The sequence below is a fragment of the Colossoma macropomum genome, unplaced genomic scaffold (assembly GCF_904425465.1).
Source record: "Colossoma macropomum unplaced genomic scaffold, Colossoma_macropomum, whole genome shotgun sequence".
In the NCBI taxonomy this organism is placed as follows: Eukaryota; Metazoa; Chordata; class Actinopteri; order Characiformes; family Serrasalmidae; genus Colossoma; species Colossoma macropomum.
The window spans coordinates 7,480,591-7,503,747 of record NW_023494793.1 but is presented as its reverse complement, the minus strand read 5'-3'; the positions used below and the strand labels follow the sequence as shown (position 1 = coordinate 7,503,747).

Below are 23,157 nucleotides of genomic sequence, written 5' to 3'. Positions count from 1 at the left end.
AGAGGAGAGGAGGAGAGGAGTGGACAGTAGAAGAGTGGAGAGGAGAAGACAGGAGAGGAGAGGAAAAGAGGAGTGGAGAGTGGAGGAGAGGAGTGGAGAGTAGAGGAGAGGAGGACAGGAATGGAGAGCAGAAGAGTAAAGAGGAGAGGAGTGGAGTGGAGTGGAGAGGAGAGGAGAGGAAAGGAGAGAAGAGGAGAAGAGGAGTGGAGAGTGGAGGACAGGAGAGGAGAGGTGAAGAGGAGAGGAGAAGAGGAGTGGACAGTAGAGGAGTGGAGAGTAGAGGAGAGGAGGACAGGAATGGAGAGTAGAAGAGTAAAGGGAGAGGAGTGGAGGGGAGAGGAGGAGAGGAGTGGAGTGGAAGGGAGAGGAGGAGTGGAGAGTGGAGGAGAGGAGAGGAGAGGAGAGGAGAGGAAGGTGAGGGGAGAAGAAGAGAGGAGAAAAGAGAAGAGGTGAGATGAGGGCAAAAGGAAGAAGAAGAGAGAAGACGGAGGTTCGCGCGCCACACCGCCTCAGAGAAAATAACAACAAAAGGAGTGAAGACTAATGCGCGAGCCGGGAGTTTCCGCTTGGTTACGAACATCTGTATCACAGAAACACTGCACTGTACACAACTGCTGATGAGCTGCTGCTTTACCATTCATTCTAAATGACTGTTTAAAGCTGTTTAAATGTTGTGTAAATGGAGCTGTAAACGTTCAAATATGCTGAAATGTGTCCTTTTCTGTTTCAGTGAACGCCACACTTTTTTCCGTTAAGAATTTGACTGCTATGTCTTTTGATTGACGTCTCCGTCACCTGCACCAGGAGGCGGGGTTATTCAGATTATGGCGGATAGCGCCGCCCCTTCGGTATTTGATTGGCTCGTTGCTAATTCGCTCTCCCCATTTCCACCGCAGCGCGAGGGGAGTAGGCTCAGCGCGCGCTGAACGGACCTGCCGAAGCTCCGCGCGGTGTGACAGGTCCGTAAAGACTAACATGGAATATTTCACCTCACAACTTTTCCTTTAAGAGGAAGCCCGAGGCTGAACCGCTGACATGGCTGTGGACGGTAAATTTATTCATTTATTGTGAACTGATTGTCGTGTTTCTGTGTAGCCGGTTTGTTCAGTAGACAGCTTTTAAAACGGAACCTAACAGTTTGAGGAGATGCTACATTAAATCCTGTCAACTGACGACTGAGTTTGAAGAAGGCTTACTTTGACCCAGTTGTCTAATGACTTCACTACGTGCCTTTGATATGGATGTGTTTCAGACAGTCGCTGAATAATTCTGCCAGGTCAGTTTAAAGCTTATCTGGGTGACCTGCGCACACTGGAGTACTGTTTTAGAGCAGACTCTAGAGCGTTTTTCATGCTTAGTGCGATGTACACAGACCTCCGGCAATGAGACCTCGGTCTCAAATAGGCTATCTGTTATCTTTAAAACTCTTTAGAACAGCTCCGCACCAAACGTGATGCAACTTTTCACGAACTCTGTTTTCCAGATAAATGTTTTCTTCTCAGTAAGTGTGTGAAAGAGAAAGCAGGCTCTTCAGGTAGTTCAGGAATGTCATCCGGTTCCTTGTGAGTGTTAGAGTTACGGGGGTTGTGCTCGATGTTGCTGATTCTATTTCTATTTTCATTCTGGCTCCGGGAGAAGCGTCTTCTCATTAAATGTGACTTAGAGCTTGTAGGTGTTGTGGAGATTACAAGGTCTGTTGGACTGTCATCACACAGATGCTCTCAAACAGGTCTCAGCTTGTCCTGCCTCAGAGCCCTGACCACCCACCTATTCATACACACACGCACTCACACACACACAACTGTCAGATACCCCGCACACACACACTCAACCAAGAGCATACATACTACACTCTTAAAAAAGATAGTTCTTAAAGGGTTCTTTAGTAAAAACAGTAGCTCTATATAGAATCATATCAACACTCAGAGAACCATTTGCATACTTAAAGGGTTCTTTGCATGCTGAAGTGGTTCTTCAGACTGATGGAAAATGTGTTGTATGTGGTTCCATAAAGAACCTTTTTTGAAAATAGTTCCAAATAGCACCAAAAGGGTTCTTCTGTTGTGACAAGTTTGGCATTGTAACAGCAGAAGAACCCTTTTTAGTGCTATATAGAACCATTTTTCGAAAGGTAATGTAGAACCATTTGCAGCACATTCTCTATCAATCTGAAGAACAATTTCACCATGCAAATGGTTCTTCGAGTGTTCATGGTTCTGCGCAGAACCATTGTCTTTACTTGAAGAACTGTCTTTTTTAATAGTGTATTATTAGAGATGGCCTGTATTACTGGGTATTGGGATCGATGGATGCTGGATCAGATATCAGAGGGAAAAAAGAATGAATCTGCTCTAATCCTATAACAAATCTAGCCTGAAATAGCACTCACTCATACTGTGTGATGTGATGTTGGTAGCTGTGTGTTTCTGCCTGTGGGGTAGAAGAGTGTTTGCGTAGTTTCAGCATGGTAGTCTACTTTTAGATGCTTATCTTAAGTGAAGTGTTTCAATTCTAGCTAAAGTTTTTTTATAGTTTTTAAAGGAAAAATTAGATTGATATTGGCCAACACTCAAGGTTTTATTATCAGTATTCTTATCAGAAAAAATGGTATTGTGTCATTTTTAACTATTACCAGTGCACACAAACACAAAGCACAAAGCACCCTTCCTCTTGGGGTGAGCAATTTGATGATATTTATCATTGTCCTGATAGATTATGTCTTATTACATCACAATATAATTTCCTAAATTTATTGTGGATATTGTCAGTACTTAAAGCACACTGATTAACTGCATGTCTCATTACAAAAAAATCATAATTAGTCCTATTTAACTGATTAGTGCAGCACAGTATCTGAAATATTTAATAAACTATTATATTCATAGTTATTGAATGTATTTTCTAAATGTGTCACTACTTTACCTTCCACATACATACACACACAAACCACAATGCACCCAATTGTGTACAGTGGAGACCACCACATTGAAAATCTGGGATTTTTTCCTTTAAACCTGGAAACAACAGAATTATTTAGAATGTTGAAAAATTGAAAACAAAGAAAAGCAAGGACAAGTGAAAATGCAGAAGATTCTGCACTGTTTGTAGGTAAATTTTAAAATTTAAGCAAATTGGTAAGATCGAACATGTTAAGGCTAACAGGTCCTAAAACGTCAGATTTTTCTTTAGTCTCTTCTATTGAAGCTTGTGTTCAGAAGGCCCTCAGGTGGATTTGATCAGAGGCTTTTGCAAAACCTTATGGTGTTGTGGAGTCCATGCCAGCTCAAGTGCATTCTACGTCTTCACTTAAATTATTATCCTGATCGTATACTTTGTGTGGACTCTTGTGTGTATATGCACAATATATATACATAAACAAGCACCCATCCAGAAATGTAAGCATGCACACACACACAGAAAATCACCCACCCAAGCAGCCATCTTGCATCTACACACACACACACACACATACAGACACAAAACTATCATCCAACAAAGGACCCCTCCATATACACATGCACCCACACAAAATAGGACTCCACTAAAGCACCCATCCTCACACACCCACACAAATCTAGCACACATCCACACACATGCAAACACAGTCACACATCCAAGCACACATACACAACTCTACATACATACACAAACATGAAAAACCACCATACACCCAAGCACCCATTCACACACTTGCACGAAATATGTAATTGCAATTTTTCTGACCAAAATTGTGGCTGTGAAGTACATTTCTATAGATGGAGATCGAGGCTTCTTGTTTCACTTTATTTTTGCTCGCGTGACGCTTGAATGGTTTACGTATAGTGTGCCAGACTGCCAGTCGGTTGGGAGTGTGTTGTCATGTACACAGCACTAACTCATCTACAGGCCATTCTCAAGCTCCGTAGTGTTTGGTTAAATCCCCCCACACAAATGTTGTTAAGACAATATTATTTATAATCTAGGCAATGTTCAAAAATTGGAGCTCTTGCAAATTGAAAATCGAAATCATGATTTCGATATTTAAAAAAGCAGCTATTCACACACATGCACACACTACAATCCACACAGGCACCCATTCACACACACACACACACACTACCATCCGCCTAATCATTCACACACACACACACACACACACACACACACACACACACACACACTACCATCCACCCAGGCACCCATTCACACAGACACACAGACACACTACCATCCGCCTAAGCACCCATTCACACACATGCATACACTACCATCCACCCAAGCACCCATTCACACACACACACACTACCATCCGCCCAAGCACCCATTCACACACATTCGTACACTACCATCCACCCAAGCACCCGTTCACACACACACACACACACTACCATCCACCCATGCACCCATTCACACAAACACACACACACACACACTACCGTCCACCCAAGTAAGCACACACACACCCGTATAGCCCATGTTCAGACATTTAAACAAGCATCAAATATGTAAGCCCAGGCACTGAACATCAGCTTTGATCATCAACGTTATTAGCAGCAAATCAACCTACCTGCTGAGAGGCACTCCACTGCTTTAATAGTGACACACATATTCATTCTGGCATTCATCTGCATCGATAATTAAGCGCGCGCAAGCTGGCGGGGCTGGCTGTAGAACTGTCTCAGCCTTTCCCTCCAGCTCATTACTCTGCACAGATGTTGCATGTCACTCTCCCTGTGAAGTTCAAAGCCTCGCGTGCTGCTGCCAGCTCTAGTTCGCATGTCTTTTACAAGAGACTGCATGATTAACTTGGACCAGTTGATCTAAGAAGCTATATCAGGTATTAGATGTTCTCTTTTTTCTGTAGAATCCTTATGTTCTATTGATTTTAGACTGTGAAGAGTGGACAGTTAAGTGTGATGTATGTGAAAGGATAGTCTTCTCTTTTTTTAAGTCACCCTTTCCACAATACAGCCAGATAATATCTAGCATTTTGTGCTGTCTTATAATGATAGTTAAATGAAAAAAATCAAATGTACACAATTTTCTCACCTGAATGTAGATATGATATGTTTGGTGTTTGTTTTGCACTGATGACTAGTTTTATAGTAGCCATAAAATGTCATTTCCACCTGTTTTGTCCCTTGGTTTTTGCACTATGTATTTTTTTTTTTCATGCAGCAACACTGATTAAAGTGTATAATTTCCAAAACTGGAAGCAAACTGGATTTTCATCTTCATAGTTGAGCAAGCAAGTCAACATTAATAAAAGTGTTTTTGTTGTGTCGAAATGCTATTTTTATTGTGGCAGTTGTACACATTTTTGACACACAGAAAGCTGCAGTTGTGCCTTTTTTATCTTGGTACGGGCGTCTTTGTGGACAGGTGTGAGCTGTTTTCACCCTCCCCTTTCACCCCTCATTGCTCACTAGTAGCTCAACACAGAGTCACAGCTTTTTGCACACAGAGAGCCACCAGTATCTTAGTTAATCTGATAACAGAGTTACGAGGGAAACTGTTTTATTTCACTATAATCTTATAAATGTCTGAGTTGATTTCCATTTCGCTGGTGGAATGGCCACTATGGGGTCTGCAGAAAGAGGCTACTAATTAATGGAAGCTTATAGCCACCAGGTTAGCATTACATAAACTGCAAGTATAAAGCAGCACACAGCTGCCTCAAACCATGTCGAGTTGTTAAGTAATTTGAAAAAGACTTTATGTTTATGTGGTGTCTGACACCGTATAACATACTGTTATGTATAAACATGGACAATAGTATGTTAGCTAAAACAGTAGAGCAGCAACCATCTTGAAGGCCATATTTTTACCATATTTTTACCATACTATTTAACCTGTAAGCAAAATTAAAGAAGCAACTTCTAAACCCAAACACGTCTTGGCTGTTTGACTACATTTGGGATTTTGCAGAATATTTAAAATACAGTTATATGCAAAAGTTTGGGCACCCCTGGTCAAGTGACATGTTGATGACATTATTGATTTTCTTAGAAAAAATAAGTGAAGACATGCTGTACAGAGAACACAGTTTCTGCACATTTTAATGCACAATTACTGTCTATTTGCTGAATTTAACATATTTGAAAATATATAACAAAATGCGGCTTGTGCAAAAGTTTTGGCACATTTTATATTTTATACTCTATTTTTTCCTATATGTTAAAGCAAATAAAACAAAATTGTACAACAAAACATGCAAGATGACTGTGTTCAAATGTTTAAACTTGTATAAGAAGATATGTTGCTGTTTTAGCAATATCTGTCACTTTAATGTCTTTAAGACATAGCTACATCTGGATGACATTCCGGAGCCACGTCGTCAGAGCCCACAGCTTCTATAGAAAATGATCATTTGTCTTTACACTTGATAAATCTGAAGCTTTAATGGAGAAAGGTGTGAAAGTATTCTATTTGAGTAACATGATTGAAATTGATGGAGTTTGCAGCCATTATAGAGCTAACAATACACTATGATTTTCTTTTACTCACCTCACCACATATTCCCACAAATCTCAGCCCCCCCAAACACACTACCATGTCCGCTTCAGTGGGTCAGTAATGAAAGACACTTTGTCAGTGTGCAACTCTATCCCAAAGTGAATCACATTCACAACTCACATGCAGCGATCTGGCCTTGATGAGAACCGCCTTTGTAGGTCTGTGGGGCTGGAGGGGGTGGCAGAGATAGAGAGAGAGAGAAAGAGGGAGAAACAAGCAAGAGAGCAAAAGAGATCCCTTTTATCACAGCCAATCCCCTGCCCCCCACCACACACACACACACACACACACACACAGACACACACACACCTTGTATTATCACAGTTGACTGGTTGTCCTCGTTTGTGCTATGACAACAGTGTCAGTGAGATTTTAATGAGCGAGTGCTCTCTCTCTGTGCCCTCGTCTGTAAACAGGCTGGCCGCTCGCCCCTCGTCGACAAAACACACGTCGACTGCCTCCTGAATCATTAACGCTGCTGCTATTGCTGCTGCTGCTGGAATATGCATGACGAGCAAGCCAGGATACACACACACACCCTCTGGTTCCCTAGTCATTGGACTTTGTCATGGGCTAATATCACATCTGGCAGCTGACATAAGTAAAGCCATTGTGGACCGGCTATTGTCAGGTTGAAAGACTCTGTTCCATGCTGAGACCAACATGGCTGTCAACATCCATAGACACGTGAGGAAACATGACAGCGGTGACTGCAACAGTAACCCAGAGAAATAATACATGTTCTTTCAGACCAAAGAATCTCTGCCAGTCTCTTAGAAAAAGTGATTTGTCATGAACACTCTTGAAAATAAATGGTAATGTTTGCTTTCACAGTTCCTTGAGTTCTAGGTATTAAACAGGAAATAGTAAGTAATTGGGTATTTTGGGTAACATGGTTGTGAGCTCCAAGATAGCCAAACTAAATTACGTAGAAATGCCAAACAGTATTAACTAGATAAGTGTGATGTACACACTCCAAAGTATTGGGTAATTATTTGGGGTAAAATGAAAGTGAGTAAACTAAATTTCACCGCAGTGCTACATGTTTGAGCTGGAAGGTAAATTTGAGTACCATGAAGTTATAAAGGGAAAAAGGCAGTGCAAAGTCACTTAAAGACATTTGAGTCTTATATAGTATGTACCTGTCTGTTACCTAGAAACAAAATGGATCTTGACAAAGAAAGCAATGGTTCTTACTATGGTTTTACTGGATCCCTACCACCTTAACATTCCTGCTTAAACATGTCACATTGCATTATAAGATATTTTTTTAGCCTTTCAGTTCATTATGTCTTTCTTCACCTTAATAGCTGTAATTTAGCTCAGCTGTCTTGGAACTTATCATCGACATGCTACCAAAATTATTATAGTTTGTGAACTCCAAAATACTTAATATTTATTTATTTATATAACTCTTAAGGAGTTTGTGTTCATCATTTGTCAAACGTTTTCGCAGTATTGGCCTGTGCAATATCACAAAAAGGCATCTAAATGTAGATGTTTTTGTAACTAATCACAATGCTATTTACTTTGTGCTTAAAGCATCTTGACCAATCACAGACCAAGATTAGTTTTCTGTAGGTGTTTTGATGAATCAAAGTATTTATGTAATTCAAAGTAAATGTCTCAGGATAAGTGTTTTTTTAATATATTGTAAGCCATATCACAGTCTCGATATGCAGATATATATTCCCAGTACTGGTATTTTGCCTGTATCATGCAGCCCTAGTTAGTGTTTTCTCCAGTTTACATAGAAGTAAGAAATGAAGAAGGAATTAGCAATCTGGTGGCCTGCCTGGGGCCTTTTGGCTTCTTTTTGAGTCATGACTACATGTGAAGGCTATTTTTTGATGGTTTTTGTTCTGTCAGCAGTTTCCCTTTTAACAACACCTCATATTTTCCATTAAGTAACCCACATGTGCAGATCCATATGCTATTCATTACGTTACCTTATAGTTCACAAAACCACTGCTGTTTTACAGCCTTCTCGCATGCCAAAGAATTCTATTTCTAAGCAACTAAACAACTAGCATCCATATCATTAGCAAGAGAATATACTATCTAGCCATATTCCAGGCCAGGATCTCTCCTGCTCTACCTGAAGATCAAATACAACTGAACCTTAAAGGCGAAGACCGAAGATTGTTTTATTTAACTCCCTGAATGTGCAGTGAAGTGAATCTTTCATTCTCCTTTGGTCTCTCTCTCTCTCTGTTCCCTAGCTGCTTCCAGCTTTAGTTTCTGTCGTCCTGCCGTGGAGTACAAGGCTCTTCCGGAGGACTTTAAGTACCAACTGAGCCGCTGCACCGGTGGAAACCTCACTTGGCACGAGGGCCGCGGGCACAAAACAGCTGGCGGCCGCACTGTCAAACTTCTGCAGCAGCCTGGAACTGAGGGTTTGCAGGTAACTATAGAAAGCTTTTTTGAACTTCTGAAAGGTATAAACTGTGACTTCAGAACACAGGGTGGTGAGTTGATAGCAGAAGATGCAAAGACCAGAAACCAATAAGCTGATGATTGAAACTAAACAGTTTGTTGTTTGTACTTTTATATACTACTGTTGGCTCTAAATAATGGTATTAAAACTCACTCTGTCTTGTCTTAATGAGAAATGAGAGTTTCTGTAAGGTCCAAAAGTTCACTATATAGCAAAAAGTATATGGATACCTGATCATTATGCTTATATGAGCTTGCTGGACATCCCATTCCAAAACCATGGGCATTAATACAAAGTTGCCATGGACCTCACTTTGTCCACGGGGGCACAATGGTGGAACAGGAAAGGGCCGCCACCAAACTTTTGCAACAAAGTTGGAAACATTTAATTGTCCAAAGTGTCTTTGTATGCTGTAGCATTAACATTACCTTCACTGGAATTAAGAAGCAGAGCCCAAACCCTGAAAAACAACCAAAGACCACTATGCCTCCTCCACCAAACTTTACTGTTGACACTAAACATTACAGGAGGTAGTATTCTTCTGGCATTCCCCAAACCAAGATTCAGCCATCAGACTGCCAGAGAGTGAAGCATGATTTGTCCAGAGAAAACGTTTCCACTGCTCCAGAGTCCAGTGGTGTTGTGCTTTATGCCACTCCAGCCAACATTTGGCATTGCTCATAGCCATCTTAGGCTTGTGTGCAGCTGCTTGGCCATGGACCATTCCATGAAGCTTCCAACTCAGTTATTGTGCTGATGTTGCTTCCAGTGGCAGTTTGGAACTCTGTAGTGAGTAATGCAACTATATTATACTGCCAGAGTTTGTCTATGGAAATTGCATTGCTTATCTACTCCTCTTAGCTGTGGGTGTGTGAGTGCAGGCTGATCTTTTAACCCTGTCGCAATATTAATTTTTCAACATATTATGAAGTATATTGCAGTTGTAATACCTGACAGTGTGATTGCTGAAAAAGTTTTTTGTCCATTTTGTGCCACCCTAGTGAGAATGAATGGAATATGGCTGTTATGTCAGTTAAGAATATTGAACAGCTGCCTTAATTACCCTTCTAAATGCACATTTTCATTGTTAGAATGATAAATAGCTCTATTTTTAAATAATTTATCTGTATATATTTTTGCTCCTTTTTTTGTTTGTCAAATATCACAATGTTAAGCGCCTAAAATATCGTATTGTGAATTTTCCTCTCAATATCATGCAGCCCAACTACAAGGTATGGTCATTAAGTGTTATGTGCAATAAAGCATAGAACATTAAGATATGTAGAGAATGGCTTTAAACATGCTTATATCAAAACCTACAAGTGGAACATCATTGTGAGAGATGGATCCCTAATATCCAATGAAGATAAAATCTAATTACTTTATGGACATATGAGTTGACTGTGAAGGTGGCAACACTATTTTCTGCTGAAGTACCATCCTTATGTATGCAGATTTGGCTTTCCTTTATCTTTCACCACAAAAGAGAAGTGCAGCAGAAGCAGAATGACAGTGTGATACTGATGCTGAAGACCTCTTTATAGCCGTGAGAGATCACCCATCACTTTTAAGTGCCCTGTCTATTATCACCATGCTGCTTTCATGCTACAGCTCATGCTTTTAATGAGCCATTCTCTTTATGGCTCCAGTCCACACTTTATCCATAAAACAATGCCACAAGAGGGAGGGTGTTTTTATTTCCAGCCAATCTATGGCTGTGCTGTGCATTATTAAAGCAGCCGATGCCTTGCGTGCATCTCTTCGGCTTTTTTGACACACACTCACAAAGGCTCGGCCATAAGGTCGAGGGGCAGAAAAGGAAAAGGCAAAAATGGCCATTCTCTTTGTATTTCTCGCTCTTTTGCTCTCTTGCCCCTACACTCACTCTCCTGCACTCTATCCAGCCATCCATCCAAAACAAGACTTTGTTTGCAGAGAATGGGGAAGATGCAGTTGAGCCGCAAGGCAGAGCAAAGCGAAGGCTCTTGCTCCAGAATGGCTTTAAATAGACCGCAGAGCCTCTCGGCTCTTGAACACTAGAAATGGTTGATTGAGCACTATGGGCAGAGATATGGGCCTTAATGTCTGTCCTGAACTTCAGTTGATCCTTTACATTTCTATATTAACAAAGAATCCTCTTGCGGCCCCACTTCCGTGACCCGCAAGTCACTGTTCAGTCCCCGTCTATGGCACACCCTTGTCTTCTTTATAGATTTGTACATTTTCGCTGGTTAATAAGGGCTAAATTGATGGCGCTAAGCTAAACTAGTTAGCGTTATCTTAATGGGTATGTGGAATGCTTTTAATTGACTTTATTCAGAAGTAATTATTAGAGGCAAGTACATCAGCCTGGGTTAAAGATCCCTCATTTTCTTTTGTTCATGGTCTAAATTGAGTTTTTTTATCTCTTCCATGAAATTACCTGAGGTACCATCCATTCGGAGATCTGTGTTGTGTTCAGTAAGTGCTAATTATGTGGGTTTTCTCATTTTGTTTTTCCAGACTCTTCCTCAGACAGCAGCATTGGATGTGCATTTTTATACGCCTGAGCCATTTATGTCTCAAAGTATATTATATGTAGAAGTTCCTCAAGGGTATTTTAGGTGTTTTGTTCTTCCATCATGTTGCCTCTCAGAGGAATAAAACCAAAATAACCCTCATAAAATGAGACACTTTAACCTCCTGACAGGTCAGATATCTAATGCAAAATTTTCTCTAAAACCTAAAGAGCTGTGGAAAAGCTCTGCACTGTGTTTGTCCTTATAAGTATTAGAAAGAGTGCTTTATCAGTGAAGTTAGGCCATGAACTCCATACTTGCTGTGAACTATTTTTTCAGTGGGCGTGCCGATGTGCCGCTCTCTGCAGGGGGCGATCAGAGCAGGATAGCTCGCCTTTGATTTCCCTAAAAGTGAATCCATGATCAAAAGCTCCAGTTCATTAGTCCGCCATGTTCATTTACCTCTTGTGAAAATTCCAAACTGGAACCGCTGTATCCTGGATTCTTTCTGTATATTTTGGGCCTTAATGTGAATCATAACTTCTGAATACAGAAACCATCCTTTAGCTTCCTCCAGACAGAGCATGGTGTGTGAACTGGATAGAGACACAGTTACTGCTTCTAATGATGTGACTTCCTAATGTTTTGTTAGAAGCGACATTCTACTGCAGTTAAAGGGTCTTTTCTTCAGAAGACATGAAGGCTACAGCACCAATTACAGACAAGACAAAAGAGAGAGAGAAAAGACAGATAAAGAACAATAATAAGGGTTTAAGGTGGATGACTGTGTGAAAATAGATGTGGCATCCTCATTGTATCAAGACACAATGTTTTCTGCTAGGTACTGGGTGTGTGAGAACTGAAGTTGAAGTTATGAATTATTAATGTGCCTCTCTCTCTCTCTCTTTCTCTGTCTCTATCTGCTGTCTCTCTTTCTTTATCTTTTTCTTTCTTTTTTCTCTCTTTCTATCTCTCTCTCTCTCTGCCCCCTCCCTCTCTATTCCACTCTACATTTGTATTCGCTCTCTTTCTCTTGCTCACTCATTCGCTCTGTATCTCGCTCTCCTCTCTCTTTCTATCTTTCTTTATCTCTCTCTCTTTATTTCGCTATTGTCTCTCTCTATATCTCTCTCTGTCTCTCCGGGAACATAACAGGTTGAGCAGGATGAGAAGCATTCCGCCAGCTTCCGCATAACTGTGTTCTACAATTGTATTTCAGAGGAACTGTCCAAAGATCTTAAATGAAGGACAAATAGGGTATTTAAACAGTCTGAGTCATTTCAACACATAGCTAATGGTAACAGACAAATGGGAAACAGAAGGGAAAGCAGCCACTTTGCCTGGCATCCACATTGCAGATGGATGCGCAGTGACCGACATGCCCAGTATTCTGCTGTTGTCCTATCTAATGGCTTTGTCTTTGATCGATGGTTCTGGTGCTGTTTGTGTGAATGCCTGCTTTCTAGTAGGAGTGTCCCTTAAGGTTCCAGCCAGAGTGTTGGAGAGAGAATGAATGAGATGGAGAAGGACATGTGTATCCAGTCCAGTTCCCACAGGGTGTACCATCCTCTGATTCAGCTGTGTGTGTGTGTGTTTGTGTGTGTGTGCTGCTGTTGAAAATGAAAGATCTCCCCAGGGCCACTCAAGGGCAAACACTGCAGTTAAAATAGGGTGTCAGAGAGAGAGAGGTACAGAGAAAGAGAGAGAGAGAGGGGTGGGGGGGGGGCAGAGGAGAGAGAGCGAAATGGAGAGAGAGCAGAGCAAAAAGTGTGAAGGAGAAAGGAAATTGGAGATGAATGGGAGTGGGCCAGAACAAAAACAGACACAGATGGCAGCTAATGGGTTCGAAAAGCAAAACAAATAGAAGAAAAGGCAAAAAATTGCTCTGAGTAATGAAAAGGACTTTGTGGGAGTGAATGATACAGCAAATTAAAAGTATTGGATTGGGAATGCATGGCTTTGACAAATGCATAGCCATAATAGCCAAGACGTAAACTCTTCAGAGTTTCAATAGCCTAATAAAACTTTTAAGCTGCTTTCCACTTCACCCAAGCAGCCTCCAATGTTTTAGTGAATGACAGACTTGAAATAAATCTCTATATATCTATAATGGTTTTATACAGCTTCATGCTGCTATTGGAGCTGACATATTTTAATGTAATTGTGTTATTGGGATGCCAGTGTCGACATCTGTGTTGGCACAGTGGTAAAGGATACTAATCATCTTTTGAATGGCCATCATTTAATGAGCTCTGTTTATGGCATCACGGGCGTGTCCTTGTGTTAGCCAATCGTGCAGCCCGAGATGAAATGATCCATCTTAATTATGGACAGCGCATAAAGTGGAACGCTGCTATTACAAGGGAAAAAAAAGAAAAAAACTTTATTTCCCAGAGCTCTCAGCAGTGTGAATGTTATCACCGTCACAGGGCATCGCTCGCCCAGTCAAGAGAGGGAAACTGTGTGTGTGTGTGTGTGTGTGTGTGTGTGTGTGTGTGTGTTCGTCCTTGTTGCTGTGCCAGGGAAATGCATTGCTAACAAGCTTTGATACATGAGGCACCATATGTGCGCTCTGCCACTCCAAAGCCACCTCTGAAAGTGCAGTTGCTGTTCTCTACCATTTTGCCATTTCATTAAAATTTTTTGACCTCTCTCCCTCTCTCTCTCTCTCAGCTCCGCACCGGAGACTCCTACTCTGTTTACCACACTAGTCCCACTCTACCCAGCCTGTCCAGACCAGTGGTTTTGTGGTCCCAGCAGGACGTGTGCAGGTGGTTAAAGAAACACTGTCCTCACAACTACCTGACCTATGTGGAGGCTTTTTCCCACCACGCCATTACAGGTACATTCTTTAGCCTTTGAGGTCTCTGCTGCTGAAAATGTTACAGCTGTGTTCAACTGTGAGGCTAAAAAGCTGAAAAAAGGGAAACTTTTGACATCACAATTGGATATAATCCATTTATTACATAAATACTGAATGCTGAGCAACATCACAGAGAAAACAGTGTTTTGCTACAGTGTGTTGTTGTTGTGCAGTGGATCAAAATGTATTTCTTTTATAATGAAACACAAAAAATTCTTTGACATGACATCATAATGGAAACAATCATTGTGTCTGACGGGCATCATGCATTATTCACGATTTTCCTGCAAACCCAGTGGGGGCTGCCATGATGCCTGGCTATTTCTATTTGCCATTTTTCTGTTTCTGGTCATGCAGTAGTGCTAATCAGAGAATTTCTGGTGAAAAAAATTAAATTGGCTCTGATATGGACTACATGATTCACTCATGAGTTGGGGCTCAGTGTGTGCTGTTGTCGGATGTCACAACAAATTTTTTTTATACTGTTCTTGACAAATGTGTGCTTCGAACACCAGCACATACATAAATGTTGTCCATGCTCTGTGCTCTAAAAAGAAGAAAAGGAAACTGGCATGGCTTGCAGCTTTCAAACTGAAATATCCTCCAAAGAAGATATATGTTTGCTCATAAAAATAGGATACATAGCAATTAGGATATATCTGAGCTTATCCCTGCCTTCTACAAGACAACGGCTGCGCGGTTGCAGGACATCCCCAGTCCTGCAATGCACGACCACCCCACTTTCCCTCAGCATTATCCATGCCCGATGTTTACCTTGGCTGATGCTCTGATTTGCCCTTTTATAGTTCCGAAGCTCTTCACTGCCTATATCTTGGGAAAAGATGAAATAGCTCACTATATCAATATAGCTAACCTCAGGCCACAATGTCATGTAATCTACCCGCTTTGTAAGCAGACTGTCTCAATTTACACTTATTGGCCATGTAATAGTGTTTGGCAACTCCGTCTTGATCTGGAAAGGTAAAGAATTCGCTAAATCGAAAGGTAAAGAATTTACTAAAGGTTTTGTACTGTTATTGCCAATGTTTTTCTGTTCTGTTTGTATTTACTGTAAATTGTACTGTACATGTACGTTTCCACACTGGCTGGATTGAATTATCCGCCCAGAAGTATAGCTATCCTCAGTGTTATTCTAATTTGGTCTATTTTAATGTAGAATGACGATCACAGATACTGGATTTTATGTAAAAAGAATCAGATGTTCTACAACATGCTTTTAAAAGACATATGTGCTCAGCAGTTCACCCCAGCTCCCAGTATGCCCTGACACATCTATTTTATGTGTTTTATCCAGTTTGACAGGAGAGTTGGCCTTCTGAGCTAAAGGTCGTTGGCTTCCAGCTCTGCCACTTTTCCAGGAACTCTCTCTGAGAGTGATGTAATCAGAGCACCTTGGAGCCCAACCAACCTTCATTACACTAACTTATGTACATATGCTACCATAGCTCTGCTGAGTTGTTGAGGGACATAGCATTTTTTATTTAATCAGTCAGGGTGGCTCAGCAGTAGAGAAAGTTTCTTTGCTATTTTGTGCTAGAGTACGTTAGGACTTATGCAGTAGCTGTAGTATCAGCAGTAACCTGTCCGCCTCTAACTAGACCTTGAATCTAGTGCATGCTAATCAAAAACCCTACTCAGTGCTATAATTACATTCACTGGTGTGATGTGCATCTTAAAAAGGTTTTCCTTTTTTAAGAGGCTTTCATTTAATTTCCTAATGATACTGCATATGCATGCATTTAAAGTAAGTGTAGTCAAGTTGATGTATTTTTTCTGATACGCTTATTTTATACAGTAACCCTGGAGTTAATGATTCAGCAGGGTTAGTGGCCTGCCCTGGCCAGCAGAGAGGGGAAACAATTTTAGTGCACCTGAAGTGGCTGGCGACCCCAAAAGCCTCTGGGATTAGAGGTCATTCTGGCAGAGTTCAAGGAAGCACATAAGCCCTGATTCATTTGTGAATCTTAATGAGAACATTCTATTGCTTCTAATGTTATCCGTACAAACCATAGCCAGAAGAGTATTACTGCTTTCAAAAGCAAGTTGGACAGTAGTTTTCTCTTAGAAGGAACTTGTTCACCCAATTTGGCCTGGCTGCATTTTTGTGGTTCATGTTGGAAGAAAATATAAACTGTGGAGCTTGTGGAACAGTTGTAGTACATTAACTAGCAGCCAGCTGGCATCTATAGATTTTTGCCTGTTTTATGGATGTTTTTAAAACCATAGTGGAAATAAAATGTAGATTATTTATACAGTGCAGTCAGAGACCACCCTGCATTTATTTAATTTCCAGTCAAAATGGCTATCAAGTAAAAGTGATCAGGTATAACATTATGACCACCTCCTTGTTTCTACGCTCATTGTCCTTTTTATCAGCTCCACTTACTATATAGGTGCACTTTGTAGTTCCACAATTACAGACTGTAGTCCATCTGTTTCTCTGCATACTTCGTTAGCCCCCTTTTACCCTGTTCTTCAGTGGTCAGGACCCCATGGACCCTCACACAGCAGGTACTATTTGGGTGGTGGATCATTTTCAGCACTGCAGTAACACTGATGCGGTGGTGTGTAAGTGTGTGTTGTGCTGGTACGTGTGGATCAGACACAGCAGTGCTGCTGGAGTTTTTAAACACTGTGTCCACTCACTGCCCACTCTATTAGACACTCCTACCTTGTCAGTCCACCTTGTAGATGTAAAGTCAGAGATGATAGCTCATCTGCTGCTGCACAGTTTGTGTTGGTCATCCTCTAGTCCTTCATCAGTGGTCACAAGACGCTGCCCACAGGATGCTGTTGGGACTATATATATATATAAACCCAGTTCCAAAAATGTTGGGACAGTGTGTAGAATGCACATAAAAACATGCTGACCTGTATTTGAACAAAAGCTACGAAGACAAGATATTTAATATTTTATCTTCTCAATTTCATTGTTTTATTGTAAATATATGTTGATTCTGAACATGATGCCTCATTGCCACATTTCAAAAAAACTTGGGACAGGGATAATTTAAGACTAGGAGCATTGTTAAATATTCAGAAAACATTTTTAAAGAGGTGATGTAATCATACTTGAGTATAAATGGAGCATCCAGGAAAGGCCTAGCCTTTTATGAGCAAGAATAGGTTGAAGGTTGTTGAAGGTTGGAAATAATGAACATCATGTTCTCTGGGCCAAAGAAGAAGAGGACCGTCCAGATTGTTACCTGTGTAAAGTTCAAAAGTCAGGGTCTGTCATGGTATGGGGGAAGTGCCCAAGGCATTGGTAACTTGCACATCTGTGAAAGCACCTTTAATGCTGAAATATACTCACATTTTGGAGCAAAATTTGCTACCAGATAGCGTATTTTTGAGTTATGTCTGTGCTTATTTCAGCATGACAACGCCAAGCCACATTCTGCACATGTTACAACAGCATGGCTGCGCCCTCAGAGTGTGGGTGCTAAACTAACTTGCCTTTCTTCTATTGACAATGTGTAGAAAATACAACAATGAAGGCTGCGTATGATTGCACAGCTGAAGACTTGTACAATAGAACAATGGCAAAAAACTAAATCAAATGTTGTCCTTGGTGCCCAAACGATTATTAAGTGTTGTTAAAAGGAAAGGTGATGCACTACAGTGGTAAATATGCTCCTGTTCTAACTTTTTTGGTACGTGTGCAGGCATCATATTTGAAATGAGCATATATTTCCAAAAACAATGACGCTCATAAGATAAAACATAAAATATCGTGTTTTTGTAGCATTTTCAACTTAATACAAGTCAAGCAGAACTTAACAACCTTTGCCTTTAATACAGCTTCCGTTCTTTTTGAGAAGAATTCTTACGATTCAGCTAATCCCAAACACATTCAGCGATGATGAGGTCTGTGCTCTGGAGCAGTCAGTCCATTTTTCTGAGGACTCCTTCAGTTTCATTGTTTATTTTGCAAATTTTCTTCTTTTTTCTATTTTCTTTTCACAGTAATGGCTTTCCTTTCAGACACAGAGATTAAGTACTGTGTATCTGATGATGACAGTACTGTACATATTTTAAAAATTACCATTTGTATTTTCTGTTGATGCACTTTTCATTTCTTCCCTTTACGAAAATTCTGTTGATATCACAGCTCGTGTTGCATCAAAAATGCATGTGTACCTTACATCATAGTCTGACTTTGAAAGGTGTTGACGCGGTGACTCCACAGACCACTGTGAGCAAGCATCTACATGTGTACATGTACGCAGATATCGCAGATTGAAAAACTTTCTTTTGATGAGTGTGTGCTTGCAGTGTATCCAAATGTATAATTAGCACAGTGTGGGTGTGAGTGTTTGTGTGTGTGTGTGTGTGTGTGTGTGTATCCCTTGGTGCGTGTACTGTGTGCTTGGACAGAACCGCCACTTCTGTCCTCAGGCTGTTCCCGCCCCCTCTTGCTCCAGCGGGACCCGTCTGGCTCCCTGTTCCTCTCCTCTCTCTCTAATTGGACACAGAGAATCAAGGGCTCAGACATGCTGGGAGAGAAAGAGAGAAAGAGAGGTAGCTAGAGAGTGAGAGAGGGAGTCATTAACTGAGAGAAAGCGTAGAATGCAAAGAAAGATGACAAAACGGTTGTCCTGCAGGGCTGTGGGCTGAAGCGTTTAGAGAAACAGTGAGAGAAACTCGGTGGGGTTCAGGGCCATGAGAGTGACTGCAGGCTCAGTTCTCCCTCAGGCGGAAGCTTTCCCCAGCAGGCTGCCATAGTCACTCTCAGAACTCCCCCACCAGCCATTTGGATGAGCGATCACGATGAACAGAGTAGGCTCCACGAAGCTTGAGGAGGGATAGCGATGTCGTAACCAGTGTATCTCAGCCATGGAAGATATGCATTATGCAGATGGTACTTGTGCTTGTTACAAATAACATTTCCTTTTTGAAATAATACAGCACAGTGGAAAATTACCACCCTTTCATTCATTTAATTTCCAGGCAAAACATTTATCAAGTACAAATTATTCATATTTCAGTGTAAGAAAAATATATATTTAAAATAAGTATTTAACAGAAAATCACAAAAAAGTCTCAACAGAGTTTTTCCATACTAGGTGTGTCCAGCCTTTATTGCAGCGTCCATTCTTTTTGGGAAAAATCTGCAGGGATATTTTTCCACACCTCAAAACTTCAGTCTTAGAAGTTGGTTGTGTTTTCTACTTCAATCTAAGTAATCCCACTCACATTCAGTGATGTTGAGGTCTGGGCTTTGGGGTGGTCAGTCCGTTGTTCTGAGAACACCACCAGCTTCTTTGATTGCAGATGCAGATTTTCTTCTTTTTGTCTAGGCACAACTAACAAACTGCCAGCTTAGTGTATAAATGGAGTGAAAGTCCAAAAAAGTGTTCTAACTTGTCAAATAAAGTTCACCCTGAATCATTATTAACAACATCAGACTTAGAAGTCTTAGATGAGAAATGGACTTCATATTGAAATTCCTGTCTTTAGGTCAGTTGCAAATAAACATGGGCCCTAGTATCTTGGCAAATCAATGTGTGACATTATTGAGATGTGTGCTAAAACTCAAGAGAGACACAGTTGAGATTACTGGGCTCTTTTGCTCAGGAGACATATCTGAGCAGCCAGAGACTTTCGCCAAAATTCCATCTGATCTAATTGTTGCCTCAGAGAAACTACAGAGATTGTGAGGAGAGCTCACTTGTGACTTTTCTTTTCTTATGGGCGTTTGATGCTACTTTTTCTAAAGTACCATATATAGCACAAAATTTGTTCTCTTCCTCTCTGTGTTTCTCTCTCAGGTCGGGCTCTTTTAAGACTGAACGGTGAGAAGCTGGAGAGAATGGGCCTGGTGCAGGAGACTCTCAGGCAGGAGCTTCTTCAGCAGGTGCTGCAGCTTCAAGTACAGGAGGAGGGACGCAACCTCCAGTTGCTCAGCCGAGGTGAGAGGAAGACAGAAAATGATAAAGAGAGGCAAAGTGTGAAGCGTGAAGAATAGTGGTGAGAAGAAGACGGAGACATGGAGCTTGTTTTGTGTGTCCACATGAACAGGGTTTCCTCTCCTATTCTGTATTCAATCATTCTTTCTCTCTCTATTCTCTCACGGCAGGCTCCTTCAGGAACCTGTCATAACCCCAGCCATGCGTGGGCACCTCTCCCAGGCTCAGTGCACTGCGAGAGGGCATCGAGGCATGGGGAAAGAGACTACAATGAGAGACCTCTGCACTTGGACTGTCACAAGCCGCTGAGGCACCGGCACCTGCTTTCAGCTGTGCTAGCTGGACCTCCATCTCCATCTCAAACCACAGCCAAGAAGAAAACAACGAGTCTGTAACAGCTGGGAGAATAACAAACACTCTAACCTGAATCTCCCCCTGCTCTCTGTGTTGTGCCCTATTCTATAATGTATATGTAGTCTCTCTGTGACTGTGAGGCTACAGAACTCAGCGCTGGAAAGCAGATGTTTTCCTTCTAGCCAGTTCATGCTGGTTCCCTTTTAAGAAATAATAACTGTTCTTTTCCTTGCCACGTCAACAAGTACTCTTTCTTTCTACAAAGGACTGTGTCTCTGTGTGTTTTGACACTTCACACAATAACTCACTGTAATAATCCTGAGAGAGACAAATGTCAGTCGGGAGGCAGATGACATGCTACAGCACAATTGCCCAAAAATGAAGCACGAGCCCAGACTTGCCTTTCAAAGACACCACATCCGACCACAAAATGTCAAGTTGATACTGTCTTATGGTATAATGGAAAAAAGGCAGTGCAGCTCATCAGGAATCACACTGTTCAAAGTCACTAAATCAGATTAGAGCTTGGTTTTAGAAGGCCTGTGTGAATAAGATGAAAGAAAAGAAATCTCCTTAAGCTTGGCTACACACAATACAGGGTGTTACTACAGACATTCTTCACCTTCTTGACATGCTCCGCTTTACCTGGGGACATTAGAACATTACAGGAATTCCACATTACAAAAAGGGAACATTCTCTAAGTGCATACTGAACATTCACTGCTGCATAATGGCTTTTTAAACATATATTTCCTTTTAAGTACCTTTGAAAACAGTGAAGTAAAGCAAAGGAACAGTGGAAACTAGATCAATAAAACTCACATTGTATAATGTCTGTCAATACAAGTAAATGTTTCTTGTAAGAAAATGTAAGAAGAAAATGTCAAAAAGTGTTATGTAATGATGAAAAGTGACAAACATCTAAATCTTTCTCAACACATTGCATTTCTCATGCCAGAAACCATCTTTTCCTGACTTCCACAAGACTGTTCACCATAAGGACACTTGTCCCAATTCCTACTTACTTTGTTTTGCAATGTGCATATTCATTTCTTTCATGTGACATTTTTAAAATGTAAATAAAGTACATTATTATTAAATGGTAGACAGAAATTTATACCATATTCGATTGATGGTTTCATTTGGTTTTATTCTTGTTTAATTCAGGTCTGTTGTTGTTGCATAGTAGCTGATTGATGAGCATGAGTGGGGTTATGATGCACTCTCAACCCCCTAAAATCTCAGGCTACTAAGTAAGACATACTAAGGCTTATAATTTAGTAACTACAGGGACCTTAGTAAAAACTGGCTGAGCTATTCTTAGGTTATACATAATTGGGTCTGTTGGTGGGTGCTGGTCATTTAAGGGGTTAAAAAAATATGGTTCCTCAAGGGTTTTTTAGTAAAGACAGTAGTTCTATATAGAACCATAAACACTCAAAGAACCATCTGTACGCTTATTACAAGCTTGACATAGTGAAAATAGCAGAACCCTTTTGGCGCCATATAGAACCATACAACACATTCTCCATCAATCTGAAGAACCATGCAAAGAACCATTTAAGCATGCAGATGGTTTTTTTGGGTGTTCCTGGTTCTATATAGAACTATTGTCTTTAATAAAGAACCCTTGAAGAACCATCTTTTTTAAGAGTGTACCCAAGTACAGCAGTTGCAATATGTGCTAACACTACCTCACTGCTAGTCCTTGATCTGAGATTCACAGGAGCAAATTGTTTGGGTTATTTGGAAATGATCATTACTAGTAGAGTATTCTGTATAAATTCCAGAGCAGGATACTGTTGTGAAGCTTACTTTTCACACTGAATTCATAATTTATGTGTCATGTTTTGTGGCCCATCGAAGTAACATAACTGCAAATTTGATTCTTTCCGAAGGATAAAACTACTGAGCTTTTGAGCTTTGAGACCAAGAGAATTCTCTTTCTTAAGAGAAATACTGTGAGGTCCAAAAGTCTGAGATGTCTTGTGAAAATGCTCCTATTTTATATTACTTTCTAATTTTGTACATAGTTTTCATTACAAATTATATTATTGCCATAGCAGTTTGAGTGTAAAAGTGGAATATTCGCAATTTTAGCATGAATTTACAGATTTTGTAGTATTTGAAATGTCCCTCTTATGCTTTAATGACAGTGTGCCCATGAGCTCCACATATTTGTGCAATAATGAGGAGATCAGACTCACCCGAGAGTCGTCTGAGCACATGAAATGAATGAAAGGAATAAGACTAAAAGCCCCCCCAAAATCTGACCTTTTTCTACAAAGACCCTAACATGGTCAGTGTCAAAAATTTGCTTAAATTTGAATGGTGACCTAGAAATAGTGCAGAATCACAAATATTTCTTCTTCATTTTACTTGATATCAATTTTCTTTGTTTTAAAAATTTCTAAAACGTTCTGTTTATTTGCAGGTCTAAATGAAAAATCCCATATTTTCAGGGTGGTCTTTTTTTATTCTTATTTTTGGACCCTGTATATATATATTTTTTATAAAAACTGTCCTTTGCATCTGGAGATCTGCATTCTCCTAGATGTTTTAGTTCCAGTCCTAACTGAA

At 40.6% G+C, this 23,157-nt stretch overlaps 1 protein-coding gene across 1 annotated transcript; it reads left to right on the top strand.

The window, feature by feature from the left end:
* The first annotated feature begins 896 nt into the window (after positions 1-896).
* On the top strand, positions 897-21,706 carry samd10a (sterile alpha motif domain containing 10a). The gene is made up of 5 exons (XM_036578332.1): positions 897-1,048; positions 8,718-8,899; positions 14,104-14,272; positions 20,086-20,226; positions 20,394-21,706. Exons 1-5 carry the CDS (start codon positions 1,036-1,038, stop codon positions 20,414-20,416), a joined length of 528 nt encoding a protein of 175 aa, XP_036434225.1. The 5' UTR covers positions 897-1,035; the 3' UTR covers positions 20,417-21,706.
* The last annotated feature ends 1,451 nt before the right edge of the window (positions 21,707-23,157 follow it).